The following is a 14852-nucleotide window of genomic DNA, read 5'->3' as shown; positions in this document are numbered from 1 at the left end:
TAATTCCATACCCTTTTAATCTTTCTCTTGAAATTTTTTATTGTTGTTTTTTGGGTTGTCCGGAAGGCTAAGAAGCCTTTCGCATCCTGGTTGATTTGGCGGGTGGTCAAAGTCATTTCTTGAGAGCGCCTAGATTAGGGGTTTTGATGAGGTCCTGTTGTATGGGTTGCAACCCTTGATACTTCAGATCCTAGGGGTCGATCAGCATCCTAAGAGGATCGCGAGGCTCCGTAAGGAAGACGTACGTAAAAGGCAGAGTAATTGTTCAAGTCGACTTCCTTACCAGGTACCTATTTATTTTGTTTTTGTTATTTTGATAACTTCTAAAATGAAATAAAAACTCTTGGCTCATAAAAGTGTAAACATATATTTCTGGTCTCTACCTACCCCCCTGGGTGTGAATCAGCTATATAATCACCGGCTAAGTTAAATATTGAAAAATGTTATTTTGATAATAAAATAAATTTTTGAATATACTTACCCGGTGATTATAAATTAAAGGACCCTCCCTTCCTCCCCAATAGAGACGCAGTGGGACGAGGAGAAAATTGAGTCTTTGTTTACATTGAGTACTGGGTATCTGGACGACAGATGGCGCTGTTGGGCACACCCGCAACCTGTGTAGCGATCGCTGGCGAGTTTTTACCGTAGAGTTGTCTGTCGGGCAACAGAGTTGCAGCTATATAATCACCGGGTAAGTATATTAAAAAATTTATTTTATTATCAAAATAACATTTTAATCATGCGTGTTTAATGCCTTCGTTTGTTTATTATGATCGAAGATGGAGCGTACAGTAAACGAATGGAAGGTTTCCATTTCAGGCGGCGTCATAAAGAAAAACATTACAGTATATGAATGGCATTCATTTCATTTATTTGGAAGTTCTAAGAAAAATTAAGGAGAACATTGGTAATAGCAAAATCAACATGTAATCAATACTTGGTAAGATTGCTGTCGATGCAAAACTAACCTATACACAGATGTGTAAATGCGTCTGTTTCTTCGTTATGATCAGTGATAAACGTAAACAAATCATTGGTTGTCGTTTTTATTGTGCTTTTAGGCGTGTTTAGGAAACACATGATATAGAATCGCCTTTATTTTGATAATTCTGGATTTTCAATGATACAACAAAAACTAGTCTATAGAGTGATGGTTTTGCTATTCACCAGTTGTCTTATACAATAGATATGACATACATTAAAATTTGTCTGTATTTTGGGTCGTGTTATAACGGGAAATATACGGTGTTTACACCCATCCTGGTTTTGATTTTAACCTTTTTTCAAGTTATTAGAACTTTAAAGTATATTAAATGTTTGGTTTATTTACAAGAACAATTTGATATTATAAAAAAATGCAGTATAGTACATAGAAAGTATTGGAAATGGGAAGTAAACACGTTTGAATAGGCAAGTTGCTGGTTGCCATGGCCCCAATGGAATTCTTTCTGTTAGTTGTGTTTCGAAATATGCGATTTTACATTAATACGATGTCATTGATCGACCAAATTCTCGCATAATTCGGGACCCTACTGTATGTCGCATAGGAATACATGACAAATTTTCAATGTTATGTGCATCTTTCCTAGCAATACAAACCTGAGTCTTTTAATTCAACTTCCCTACTCACCACCACCTTTCTGTCCTGTACCGAAGGGCCAAAGTGAATGCTCTCTGACTGGAGAGGGGTGGGAATCCTCACTGCGCACTCTCACCAGTTGTATAACCGCTTATCTAATTTTAACGACCGATTCCAACTCATACCAGAGTAATCTCCTAATTAAAGGACTCTGGTTTGTATGGCTAGGAAAAATACACATTACCTTAAAAATTTGTCATACTGTATTTTTAGAAACACTATAATTACTCTTTAGAAATTTCAGTACAATGCAGCTGTTATGAAGCTACAGTAATGGAAATTGCACTGCTCTAAGATTGATGGAGAAAGTCACTAAACTGATATAGAAAACATTAGGAAATTCTATTAAAACAAAAATGTTATAATGGAAGATTTTTCACATTTGTCCCTTTCTACTGAATCAGACATGGGAAAGATAATTTCTTTGATATAATTAGCCAATTACCACTACTAATTAAATTTGTTGTAATCCACCTTTGGCAAAAGAATACATTTACTAAAGCAAAGGAAAACAACGTTATCATTGCTGTAATTATATGCATCAAAAATCGAAAATTGTTTTATGAAATAAACTTTCAAGTTTCATTCTCTTCTTTGTGCAAATTAAAGAAGACAATGGTAAACTCCAGACTCACTTAGTGTATCCAGAGTTGTAATATCCTTATACCCATTTTGGGTCCAAACATTACAATGTCAGGCTAGATTAGATATCCAACCTGGAAGGTTATACGTAAAAAGAATTTTTTTTGCAAGACATATAACTGTGGCCATTATCTTCATAACACAAAATGGGGAAAAGTGGATTCAACCCATTGCTTGTAAGTTTCAAGTTATTTGATGGATAGGAGTACTACACATTCCAGATATTCAAGAAATTACTAGGTAATGATGATGATTAGCAAAACTAAGATCTATAGAGTACTGTACAATGAAGTCTCCTATTCATGAATGTTGTAAGGGAAGACCCACTGATTGAAGAAGCCTTTTAAGAAAGGATATTGTACTACCTTTCTACAATTTTTTTTTTTAATTTCTCTTTTCCTTGTTATTTATATCATGATCATATAGTGATTGTGTTTTTATTTTGAAAAATTATTTATCATCAATAGCACTGTATGATTAACAATGGATCTTCATGTTTCTGAAACATTCCCTTTTTTCAATATTAAACTTACCCGATAATCATGTAGCTGTCAACTCCGTTGCCCGACAGAATTCTACGGAAGGGATACGCCAGCGATCGCTATACAAGAGGGGGGTGTACTCACAAGCGCCACCTGTGGCCAGGTACTGCAGTACTTCTTGTTGACACCACTTCAATTTTTCCTCTGTCGTGCTTCCGGCAAGACGTTCATGGATACGCTTATAATTTTGGAGTCTTGTTCACGGTTTTTGGTGAAGTATTGCTCTAAGATTTCAGCTTTCGCTATTCAGTACCGAAGTTAATTAACATTGAGCCCGTCATTTCGGTTTTACCTGTTAACATATTATGCTATTTTAATGTTTTTGAAAGAATTTCTTTGATAGTCTCGTACTGTTTTCAAAGTTGAACTAACGTTTTGTTTTGTCTCTGCAGTTGTTGACGTTCAGAACGTTCAACTTGCGCTCTATCGTTACGATAGAGAGAGAATTTTCACGGTGTCACGTTGCAGTAAGAGTAACCGTGTCTAGCGTTTTGTTCATTCTTTCTTAACTTAATGGTTTTAATTCTAATAAAGGAACTTTTCATTTTGGGAAATATTTTCCTTTAACAATAATATGTTTTAACGATATATATGATTGGGCTCTTCTCTCAGGTTCTAAGTCAAGAGAGAGAGAGAGAGAGATAGAGACGGAGGGAGAAAGAGGAGGATAAACGTTTCGTTCAAGCGAGTAACGTTGTTATCGTTTTTGCTCTTCTCCCTAGTCTCTTTAGGGGAAGAAAGTAAACGTTTCTAGAGTTTTTTCTTGTTCTCAAGCTTTATGCGGTGAGAGATTTTAAACGTAGTTTATTTGATCTAGTGTTTAGTCTCTTTCCAGCCACTGAATTATTTATCTTTCATTAGATTTTTCTGTTACATTGTAATTCTGTTTTCGCAATTACTAACTTTTGAGAAAGGATAGAATTGCGTGTTTCAGGTACAAACCACTTAAAGTTTCGAGTTCAGTGAAATAAGTGCAAACAGAAAATCAAAAGTGATAAGTGATTAGCGCAAAGTGTGTCAGTGTTGTGCGTGAGGGTACTTCTGTGCGTGCCAGTCGTCCTCCCAGTCCGGGACCTCTTGCAAGCTCCCAAGCCCAGGGGAGAAGCAATGTCGAAGGGCAAAAGGGTTCGGCAGGCCTTGATCGGCGCACAGAAGTATCCTCGGTGGTTGCGGGCGTGTCTTACAGAGACCGTCACTCCCACCCGCAGACGATTGAGCCCTTATTTTGCTCGTCTGCAGAAGAAATTTCGGGGAGAAAACGCTGGTCTCAGGCAAGACCTCTTAAACGTAAAGTCCAGACCTATGCCAGACGTACGAAGTTAGTGTTCAACAACCCGGATGCAGTCATTGGGTTAGCTCTGACTCTCCTCAGTCATCAGGTGACTGCACACCTCCTAAGAGAGGTAAGGCTTTGCCTCAACAGACCTTATCGTCTGTTGATCCCAAGACGACTTTGCTGCAGTCCATGCAGTCGCAGCTTGCGGTCTTAATGCGTGAGTTTCAGGCTGAGAAGGTTACACCTCCTCCTGCGAACGCTCCGCCTCTCCGCAGTCCAGTCTGCCAGGCGTACGAAGTTGAGGTTCCTCAGGCTACCTTACCGCGTTCTGAGTTGCCAGTTACCAGCGGTGTGCAGCAACCTCCGCCTCCTCCTGCGAGAGCTCCGCCTCACCGCAGTCCAGTCTGCCAGGCGTACGAAGTTGAGGTTCCTCAGGCTACCTTACCGCGTTCTGAGTTGCCAGTTACCAGCGTTGTGCAGCAACCTTAACCTTCCTTAAGGCAACCTCAGCAATGGGAGCAGGAGTCTTATGCCTTACTTCCTCCGCTTCCGCTTGCGGTTCCACCAGCGAGGCAACAATCTCTTGAGGTACGACAACCTCTTCCATCAATGAGGCAGCCACCTCAGCACTCGCTGCAGCGACCTAAACCCTCAAGGCAAGAGTCTCAACTCCTTAGGCTAGCACCTCAGGAACCTCAACTCGCGAGACAAGAACTGCGTTCTGCGCAGCCGCTACCTCAACTCTCGCAGCTCACACCTCAGGAACCTTAACTCGTTCCTCAGGAACCTGCTACTGCGCATCCGCAACCCTTACAGCAAGCACAACTCTTGAGGCAGCAACCTCATGCTTGAGTCAGCCACCTCAACGCATGCATCTGCCATTTTTTCCTCAACTTGAGCTTCTCCCCATTCAACTTGGGAATAACAATGACAATAATAACACCTCATTACTTTCATAACTTGCATTTGTAATCATATACATGTATGCCTACACAAACATTATGATAATGGAGGTTATTTGTATTACTTATATAAAAATATATATGTATTCCTTGCAATATATTTTTAACAAATCGCAAAATATGGCAAAAATATCTTCTAAACAAATGAATCATGAGTTATGAATGTAAGGTAATATTATGTTATTAAACCCCATGCAAGCATGCATGAAGTATGCAGTGTTGCCAACAGGGCGAGTTTCCCTTTCCTGAGGTGAAGTAGATTATAGTACATTTAGTGTAGCTTAATTCTACGATTATCATGCCGGCTATCAAATTCATCAACAAAACAGTCTAAATCAATTCCCTCGGCACGTGCACTTTCAATGGACGGTAATGCGATATTACTCACTCTAGCACTGGTCATGGAATTTCTGGGAAATGTTACACGCCATGCAACACGCTCTGCTTACCTTACAGCATGCTCTACATACAGCATGCTCTGCATACAGCATGCTCTGCATACAACATGCTCTGCATACCTTACCACATGCTTCTCAGTCACTCATCTTTGGTTGTTGCCAACTCACTAGACTGTCAAGCAGTTTCATAACGTTGCCTTCTAGTCTGCTGCTTTTGCACCAGTGAAACCCTCACTGGGAGAACTTAGCTTTTCTCGGATATGGTCCCTGTAGATGAGAAAGTGCTTTTCTCCCTCCTTCTGATATTCCCTTGAGGACTCTGTCATTTGGAGAGGAGCCTTTAGCTGCGTAGCCTCCTATGGTCTTTTATTTAAGCATAACATGCTCCCAGGGAAGGTAATGGTTCCACTTCAGTCGCTAACCCCGTCTGTTACCACACCTGCTCCCATAGACCTTGAGCTGTGTTGCAAGACATGCAGTCCAAGCTTAGTCCTTGTTAGAGGATTTTTTTGTTTACGGAGTCAGTGTGTCACTGGGAAGACGTTCAACAACCAGCAGAAGTGACTTGTTGTGACGCAGTGCGGCAACCTCAGCAACCCGATAAGGAGTTGTCTGTACGACCCAGACAGTCTAGACAGCTTCGGGTTGTCACTGTACTTCCTCGCTTCCCCATGGTTGACAGTTCACAGACTGTGCAGCAGTACCATGATCTTGTGTCCGGCTCCGTCAGACGACTGGCTTTTAAGAGCTCCCACAAGTCGTCGCTGTCTGGAGATTCTCAGATGGACTATGGATCTGACCAAGGAACTGGGCCTCCTGGTCAATTTTGAGGAGTCTCAGCTCGTCCCATCCCAGACCATTGTCTCCCTGGGTATGGATCTTCAGAGTCGAGCTTTTCGGGCTTTTCCGTCGGCCCCAAGGATCTTCCAAGCCCTAGAATGCATCCAGAGCATGCTGAGAAGGAACCGATGCTCAGTCAGGTAGTGGATGAGTCTAACAGGGACACTTTCATCGCTGGCCCTGTTCATCGTGTTGGGGAGACTCCACCTCCCCCCCTTCAGTATCATCTAGCTGCTCACTGGATAAAGGACATGACGCTAGAGACGGTCTCAGTTCCTGTTTCCGAAGAGAGGAGGTCTTCTCTCGCGTGGTGTAAGAACAGCTTTCTTCTCAAGGAAGTCTATCTTTGGCTGTTCAGAAACCCGACCGCCTTCTCCTCTCGGACGCATCAGACACGGGCTGGGGTGCGACTTTGGACGGACAGGAATGCTCGGGAACATGGAATCAGGAACAAAGGACACTTCACATCAATTGCAAGGAGTTCTTGGCGGTTCTTCTGGCCTTGATAAACTTCAAGTCCCTCCAGCTTAACAAAGTGGTGGAGGTGGACTCTAACAACACCACAGCCCTGGCTTACATCTTCAAGCAGGGAGGGACTCTTTCGTGAAGTTGTTCTAGATCGCAAGGGACCTCCTCATCTGGTCTAAAGATCGAAAGCTCACGCTGGTAACGAGGTTCATTCAGGGCGGTATGAATGTCATGGCAGATCACCTCAGCCGGAAGGGTCAGGTCATCCCCACAGAGTGGACCCTTCACAAGAATGTTTGCAGCAGACTTTGGGCCCTGTGGGGTCAGCCAACCATAGATCTGTTCGCTACCTCGATAACCTAGGGACTCCTGTTGTATTGTTCTCCGATTCCAGACCCAGCAGCAGTTCACGTGGATGCTTTTCTGCTGGATTGGTTCCATCTCGACCTGTATGCATTCCCGCCGTTCAAGATTGTCAACAGGGTACTTCAGAAGTTCTCCTCTCGCAAAGGGACACGGCTGACGTTGGTTGGCTCCGCTCTGGCCCGCGAGAGAATGGTTCTTAGAGGTACTGCAATGGCTGGTCGACATTCCCAGGACTCTTCCTCTAGGAGTGGACCTTCTACGTCTACCTCACGTAAAGAAGGTACACCCAAACCTCCACGCTCTTCGTCTGACTGCCTTCAGACTTTCGAAAGACTCTCAAGAGCTAGGGGCTTTTCGAAGGAGGCAGCCAGAGCGATTGCCAAAGCAAGGAGAACATCCACTCTCAGAATCTATCAGTCTCAAGGGGAAGTCTTCCGTAGCTGGTACAAGACCAATGCAGTTTCCTCAACCAGTACCACTGTAACCCAGATTGCTGACTTCCTGTTATATCTAAGGAAAGTAAGATCCCTTTCAGCTCCTACGATCAAGGGTTACAGAAGTATGTTGGCAGCGGTTTTCCGCCACAGAGGCTTGGATCTTTCCACCAACAAAGATCTACAGGACCTCCCTAGGTCTTTTGAGACCTCAAAGGAACGTCGGTTGTCCACTCCAGGCTGGAATCTAGACGTGGTCCTAAGGTTCCTTATGTCATCAAGATTTGAACCTCTCCAATCAGCCTCTTTTTAGGACCTCACATTAAAAACTCTTTTCCTCGTGTGCTTGACAACAGCTAAAAGAGTAAGTGAGATCCACACCTTCAGCAGGATCATTGTTTTCACATCTGAAACGGCTACATGTTCCTTGCAGCTCGGTTTTTGCTAAACAAGCTTCCTTCACGTCCTTGGCCTAAGTCGTTCGAGATCCCAAGCCTGTCCAACTTGGTGGGGAATGAACTGGAGAGAGTACTTTGCCCAGTTAGAGCTCTTAGGTACTATCTAAAAAGGTCTTAACCTTTACGAGGACAATCAGAAGCCTTATGGTGTGCTATCAAGAAACCTTCTTTTCCAAGTTCTAAGAACTCAGTTTCTTACTATTCAGGCTTCTGATTAGAGAAGCACATTCTCATCTGAAGGAAGAAGACCTTGCTTTGCTGAAGGTAAGGACACATGAAGTGAGAGCTGTGGCTACTTCAGTGGCCTTCAAACAGACCCATTCTCTGCAGAGTGTTATGGATGCAACCTATTGGAGAAGCAAGTCAGTGTTCGCATCATTCTATCTCAAAGATGTCCAGTCTCTTTACGAGTACTGCTACACCCTGGGACCATTCGTAGCAACGAATGCAGTAGTAGGCGAGGGCTCAGCCACTACATTCCCATAATCCCATAACCTTTTAACCTTTCTCTTGAATACTTTTTATGGGTTGTACGGTCGGCTAAGAAGCCCTCCACATCCTTGTTGATTTGGCGGGTGGTCAATTCTTTCTTGAGAAGCGCCGAGGTTAAAGGTTGTGATGAGGTCCTTTAGTATGGGTTGCAGCCCTTGATACTTCAGCACCTTAGAGTTGTTCAGCCTCCTAAGAGGAACGCTGCGCTCAGTAAGGAAGACGAACTTATTTAAGGCAGAGTAATGGCTCAAGTCGACTTCCTTACCAGGTACTTGTAATTTCATTGTTATTTTGAATAACTGATAATATGAAATACGGGATACTTAGCTTCTTGATATACATGTACACTGGTTTTCACCCACCTCCCTGGGTGTGAATCAGCTACATGATTATCGGGTAAGTTTAATATTGAAAAATGTTATTTTCATTAGTAAAATAAATTTTTGAATATACTTACCCGATAATCATGATTTAATTGACCCACCCTTCCTCCCCATAGAACCAGTGGACCGAGGAAAAATTGAAGTGGTGTCAACAAGAAGTACTGCAGTACCTGGCCACAGGTGGCGCTTGTGAGTACACCCCCCTCTTGTATAGCGATCGCTGGCGTATCCCTTCCGTAGAATTCTGTCGGGCAACGGAGTTGACAGCTACATGATTATCGGGTAAGTATATTCAAAAATTTATTTTACTAATGAAAATAACATTTTTCATATTTAGAATGTTTAATATCCTAAGACCTTTTTCTTTCTAAACAGGTGCGCATATATGAAGCCCCTGATGTTATGAATTTGAATCAGTGGTCTTTACAGCATGAAATACATTGCAAAATGCCATGTTCTTGTATCTCATGGAATCCATCGCCCTCTAGGTAGTATATGTTCTATATTTTTAATTATAATTGAATGAAGAAATGTTATATCTACCAGATTTTTTTAATATTAAATATGCTAATTCTCATTTTCTGTGGTTGTTACATAACCTTAAGAGGTTGCAATATTTTGGTTATAATACCAGGTTTTATACAAATTTTATTATTCCAGTACCTTAAGTGTTTTAACTTTAATTCGTAAATGTTAATTTTCAATATTAAACTTAGCCGGTGATTATATAAGCTGCAGCTCTGCTGCCCGACAGAAAAACTCTACGTTCAAAATACACCAGCGATCGCTATGCAGGTAGGGGGTGTACATCAACAGCGCCATCTGTCGAGCAGGTACTCAGTACTCAATGTAAACACAGAACCAATTTTCTCTCTGTCGTGCCACCGGCAAGACCTACTAAATTCGCTGTTGCTTACTGGATTGGTTTTCACAGATTTTGGTGAAGTACACATTTCTAGTTATTAGCTTTCGCTTTGCAGAGGTTATCTTCAATACATCCTTGCATTCTTTTATTGATTTTGGATTATTTGTTGACGACTTTGGATAGATTTTGAATTCCCCTTTGACTAATTCAAGATGGCTGACCCTTCTCAAGTCCCTAAATTCAGGAAGTGTAATGCTAGGGACTGTTCAAGGCGTCTTCCGAAGGCCTCTATCGATCCTCACACCATTTGTTCCAATTGTCGGGATAAGACCTGTCAATTGGAAGATCGATGTGAGGAATGCGTTGGGCTTTCGGAATTCGATTTCATCGAATTCCAGAAATACACACGTAGGCTAGAGAGAGATAGGGTCAGGAGAAGTTCATCTCGCTCCGTTGATTTTTCCTCTCCTCATGCCCCACAACCTATTCCTTCCCCTGTAGTGGTTTCTCCTGATCCCCCTTCTAGCACTCAACAACCTTCGATGGCAGATATGATGCGTGCCATCCAGGCTCAGGGTGAGAGAGTCGAGTCATTGGCGAGTGACCGTAACCAACTCATGGCAGACGTCAAGGAGTTGAAGTGTAAGAGTGCAGTGGGTAGTGACAAAGTGAGTGGTAGTGTTGTGGAAAGTGTTGTAGATAGTGTTGTGGAAAGTGTTGTAGATAGTGTTGCGCTTGAGGGTTCGTCTGTTCGTGCCTGTCGTCCTCCCAGTCCGGGACCTTTTGCAAGCTCCCAAGCCCAGGGGAGAAGCAATGTCGTACGACCAAAGGGTTCGAGAGGCTTTAATCAGCGAACAGACGTTCCCTCCGTGGTTTCGGACGTATCTAACCAAGATCGCCCCACCCACAAGAAGACGAGAGAGCCCATTTATTCCTCGTCTGCGGAAGATGTTTCTCGAAAGAAACAATGGACCAAGGTCTCGCGGCCTCTTAAACGCAAGTCGGTTCCTTCCGCGCAAGTCCAACGGCCCAGTTGTAGCCACTGGGTCAGTTCGGACTCGCTGCAGTCTTCCGATGACTGCACACCTCCTAAGAGAGGCAAAGCGGTACCGCATCAGGCAGTAACACCGTCTGTTGCCGCACCTGCTACTGTAGACCCTAAGTGGTCTTTGCTGCAGACCATGCAGACACAGTTGACGTCATTAATGCAGGACTTTCGTGCGGAGAAGGTTGACGCTGCACCAACCGCTAGCCTACAACCTCCCACGGTTGTGCGTCCAGTGGACGCTGAGGCTACCTTCTCCCGCACTCCAGCTGTGAGAGTCCCGCCACCCATGCGTTCCAGTGTACCCTGCCAGCCGCATGTTGACGTTCAGCGACGCACGGAACCTTCCGTTGACGTTCGCGAGTTACAACAACAACCTAAGTTGTTTTGTTTTGACGCGGTGCGTCAACCTCCGCAACCCAGTGTGGTTACCACTACTCGCCCACAGCAGACTAGACAGTCAGGAGTAGACGCTTTGCGCCCCCGCGCTGCTATGGTTGTTGCCAGCTCACAGACTGGGCAACAGTTCCATGACGTTGCGTCCGGTTCAGTCACGCATGCACCCGTGCTGCCGGACTCAGCTGACCAGCCAATTCCTACTCCTTTGCCGCTTCCTCCTCAGTATTCAGATGATGGACTCTCTGATGATGACGACGCTGCACACATTGACGACCCGCATACGGACATCGACGAACCCAAGACCACGCAACCCTCCTTGGACTTTAGGAAAGTTCTTGCACTGTTCAGGGAGATGTATCCTGATCAGTTTGTTTCTGCGGCCCCACGCTCTCCTCCATCTGAGTTCGCTTTAGGCACGCAGTCATCCGCGCCTGCCTTTACGAAGCTCGTCCTCGCCCGCTCGTCTAAGAGAGCTTTAAGAGTGTTGGGAGAATGGATGCAGTCCAAAAAGCACCTTGGGAAGACAGCATTCACGTTTCCCCCTGCGAAACTCTCTTCCAGATCGAGCGTCTGGTATGCCACGGGAGAAGTTCTCGGCTTGGGAGTTCCTGCCTCTGCCCAGGGCGACTTCTCAAGTCTAGTAGACTCTCCCCGCAGGCTAGCCATGAGACGCTCCAAGATTTGTTGGACTCCTTCAGACTTAGACCATCTGATGAAAGGAGTGTTCAGAGCCTTCGAGGTTTTTAACTTTTTGGATTGGTGTTTGGGAGCGTTGAGCAGGAAGATCTCCCCTTCTGACAAGGAAACTTCCATGCTCATTATGTCCTGCATGGACAAGGCCATACGGGACGGTTCCAGTGAGCTTGCGGCTTCGTTCGTTTCCGGGGTCCTCAAGAAACGGGAAAACCTTTGCTCCTTCTTGTCAGCTGGAGTAACACAGTGTCAGAGATCGGAACTTATGTTTGCTCCTCTCTCAAAGTGCCTTTTCCCAGAGGAGTTGATAAAGGAGATTGCTGCCTCCTTGATTCAAAAAGACACGCATGACCTGGTTGCGTCATCTGCCCGCAAAGCCACCCCTTTGCCTACCGTGTCTAGACCCAGGATGGACACTCCAGCGTCCAGATTCATTCCGCCCTTTCGTGGCAGAGCCTCCAGCAGAGGAGGTGCTCGTGCCGAAGGGAGACGTGGGAATAAGAAGAAAGGTACCAAGTCCTTTAAGGGCAGAGTCTGACTGCCACCTTCTTCAGACAGCAGTGGGAGCCAGACTCAAGAACTTCTGGCAGTCCTGGGAGAAAAGGGGCGCAGATGTACAATCTGTGAAGTTGCTCAGAGAAGGGTACAAGATCCCGTTTGTACGCAAACCCCCTCTAGCAACGTCTCCCATCGACCTCTCTCCCAGGTACAGAGAGGAGGACAAGAGACTAGCTTTGAAGCAAGAGGTGTCTCTCTTACTAGAAAAGGGAGCGGTAGTCAAAGTCCGGGACCATCAATCCCCGGGCTTCTACAACCGTCTCTTCTTAGTGGTAAAGAAGACAGGAGGGTGGAGGCCGGTGCTAGACGTCAGTGCTCTGAATGTCTTTGTCACAAAGCAGACGTTCGCCATGGAGACGACAAAGTCTGTTCTAGCAGCGGTTAGGAAGGAAGACTGGATGGTCTCTTTAGACCTAAGGGACGCTTACTTTCACGTCCCCATCCACCCAGATTCCCAACCTTTTCTAAGGTTCGTTTACGGGAAGGTTGTCTACCAATTTCAAGCCCTGTGCTTTGGCCTAAGCACGGCTCCTCTTGTCTTTACGAAACTGATGAGGAATATTGCCAAATTCCTGCATTTAGCGGACATCAGAGCCTCCCTCTATTTGGACGACTGGCTTCTAAGAGCTTCTTCCAGTCGTCGCTGTCTGGAGAATCTAAAGTGGACTCTAGATCTGACCAAGGAATTGGGTCTCCTGGTCAATATGGAAAAGTCCCAACTGGTCCCATCCCAAACTATAGTGTACTTAGGGATGGAGATTCACAGTCAAGCTTTTCGGGCTTTTCCGTCGGCCCCCAGAACAAGTCAAGCCCAAGGATGCATCCAGAACATGCTAAAGAAGGACCGATGTTCAGTCAGACAGTGGATGAGTCTGATAGGGACGCTTTCATCCCTGGAACAGTTCATTGCGTTAGGGAGACTGCACCTCCGTCCCCTTCAATTTCACCTAGCTGTTCACTGGAAAAAGGACAAGACGCTAGAAGCGGTCTCGATCCCCATTTCCGAGAAGATAAAGTCATCACTGACTTGGTGGAAGGACAACATCTACCTCAGAGAGGGTCTGCCCCTGGCTGTTCAGACCCCCAACCACGTTCTCTTCTCGGACGCATCGGACACGGGCTGGGGTGCGACATTAGACGGTCGGGAATGCTCGGGAACTTGGAACTCGAATCAAAGAACGTTACATATCAACTGCAAGGAGCTACTGGCAGTTCATCTGGCCTTGAAAAGCTTCAAGTCCCTCCTTCTAGGCAAGGTGGTGGAGGTGAACTCAGACAACACCACGGCCTTGGCGTACATCTCCAAGCAAGGAGGGACCCATTCTATGACGTTGTATGAGATCGCAAGGGACCTCCTCACCTGGTCAAGAGATCTAAACCTTTCTCTAGTAACGAGGTTCATTCAAGGCAACATGAATGTCATGGCGGACTGCCTCAGTCGGAAGGGTCAAATCATCCCAACAGAATGGACCCTACACAAGGATGTGTGCAAGAGACTATGGGCCACATGGGGCCAACCTACCATAGATCTCTTTGCAACCTCGATGACCAAGAGGCTCCCAATTTATTGCTCGCCAATCCCGGACCCAGCAGCAGTTCATATAGATGCCTTTCTACTGGATTGTTCCCATCTAGACCTTTATGCATTCCCCCCGTTCAAGATTGTCAACAAGGTACTGCAGAAGTTCGCCTCTCACGAAGGGACAAGGTTGACGTTAGTTGCTCCCCTCTGGCCCGCGAGAGAATGGTTCACCGAGGTACTTCAATGGCTGGTAGACGTTCCCAGAACTCTTCCTCTAAGAGTGGACCTTCTACGTCAGCCACACGTAAAGAAGGTACACCCAAGCCTCCACGCTCTTCGTCTGACTGCCTTCAGACTATCGAAAGACTCTCGAGAGCTAGAGGCTTTTCGAAGGAGGCAGCCAGGGCGATTGCTAGAGCAAGGAGGACATCCACTCTTAGAGTCTACCAGTCGAAGTGGGAAGTCTTCCGAAGCTGGTGCAAGTCGGTATCAGTATCCTCAACCAGTACCTCTGTAACCCAAATAGCTGACTTCCTATTATACCTGAGGAAGGAAAGATCTCTTTCAGCTCCCACAATCAAAGGTTACAGAAGCATGTTGGCAGCAGTCTTCCGTCACAGAGGCTTAGATCTTTCTAACAACAAAGATCTACAGGACCTCCTTAAGTCTTTTGAGACCTCGAAGGAGCGTCGTTTGGCTACACCGGGTTGGAATTTAGACGTGGTACTAAGATTCCTTATGTCAGAAAGGTTCGAGCCACTACAATCAGCCTCCTTTAAAGATCTCACTTTAAAGACTCTTTTCCTCGTTTGCTTAGCAACAGCTAAAAGAGTCAGTGAGATACACGCCTTCAGCAGGAACATCGGA

General features: G+C 45.2%; 1 protein-coding gene across 1 annotated transcript in view; it reads left to right on the top strand.

The window, feature by feature from the left end:
* Nup44A (nuclear pore complex protein Nup44A) overlaps positions 1 to 14852 on the top strand; it is a 112966-nt gene that overhangs the window by 47960 nt on the left and 50154 nt on the right. Inside the window, exon 4 of the mRNA XM_068375230.1 lies at positions 9279 to 9391. Coding sequence (XP_068231331.1) covers positions 9279 to 9391 — 113 coding nt within the window. The remainder of the gene's footprint in view (positions 1 to 9278; positions 9392 to 14852) is intronic.

The sequence above is a fragment of the Palaemon carinicauda genome, chromosome 6 (assembly GCF_036898095.1).
Source record: "Palaemon carinicauda isolate YSFRI2023 chromosome 6, ASM3689809v2, whole genome shotgun sequence".
NCBI lineage: Eukaryota > Metazoa > Arthropoda > Malacostraca > Decapoda > Palaemonidae > Palaemon > Palaemon carinicauda.
This window is presented reverse-complemented; position numbering and strand designations above follow the sequence as displayed.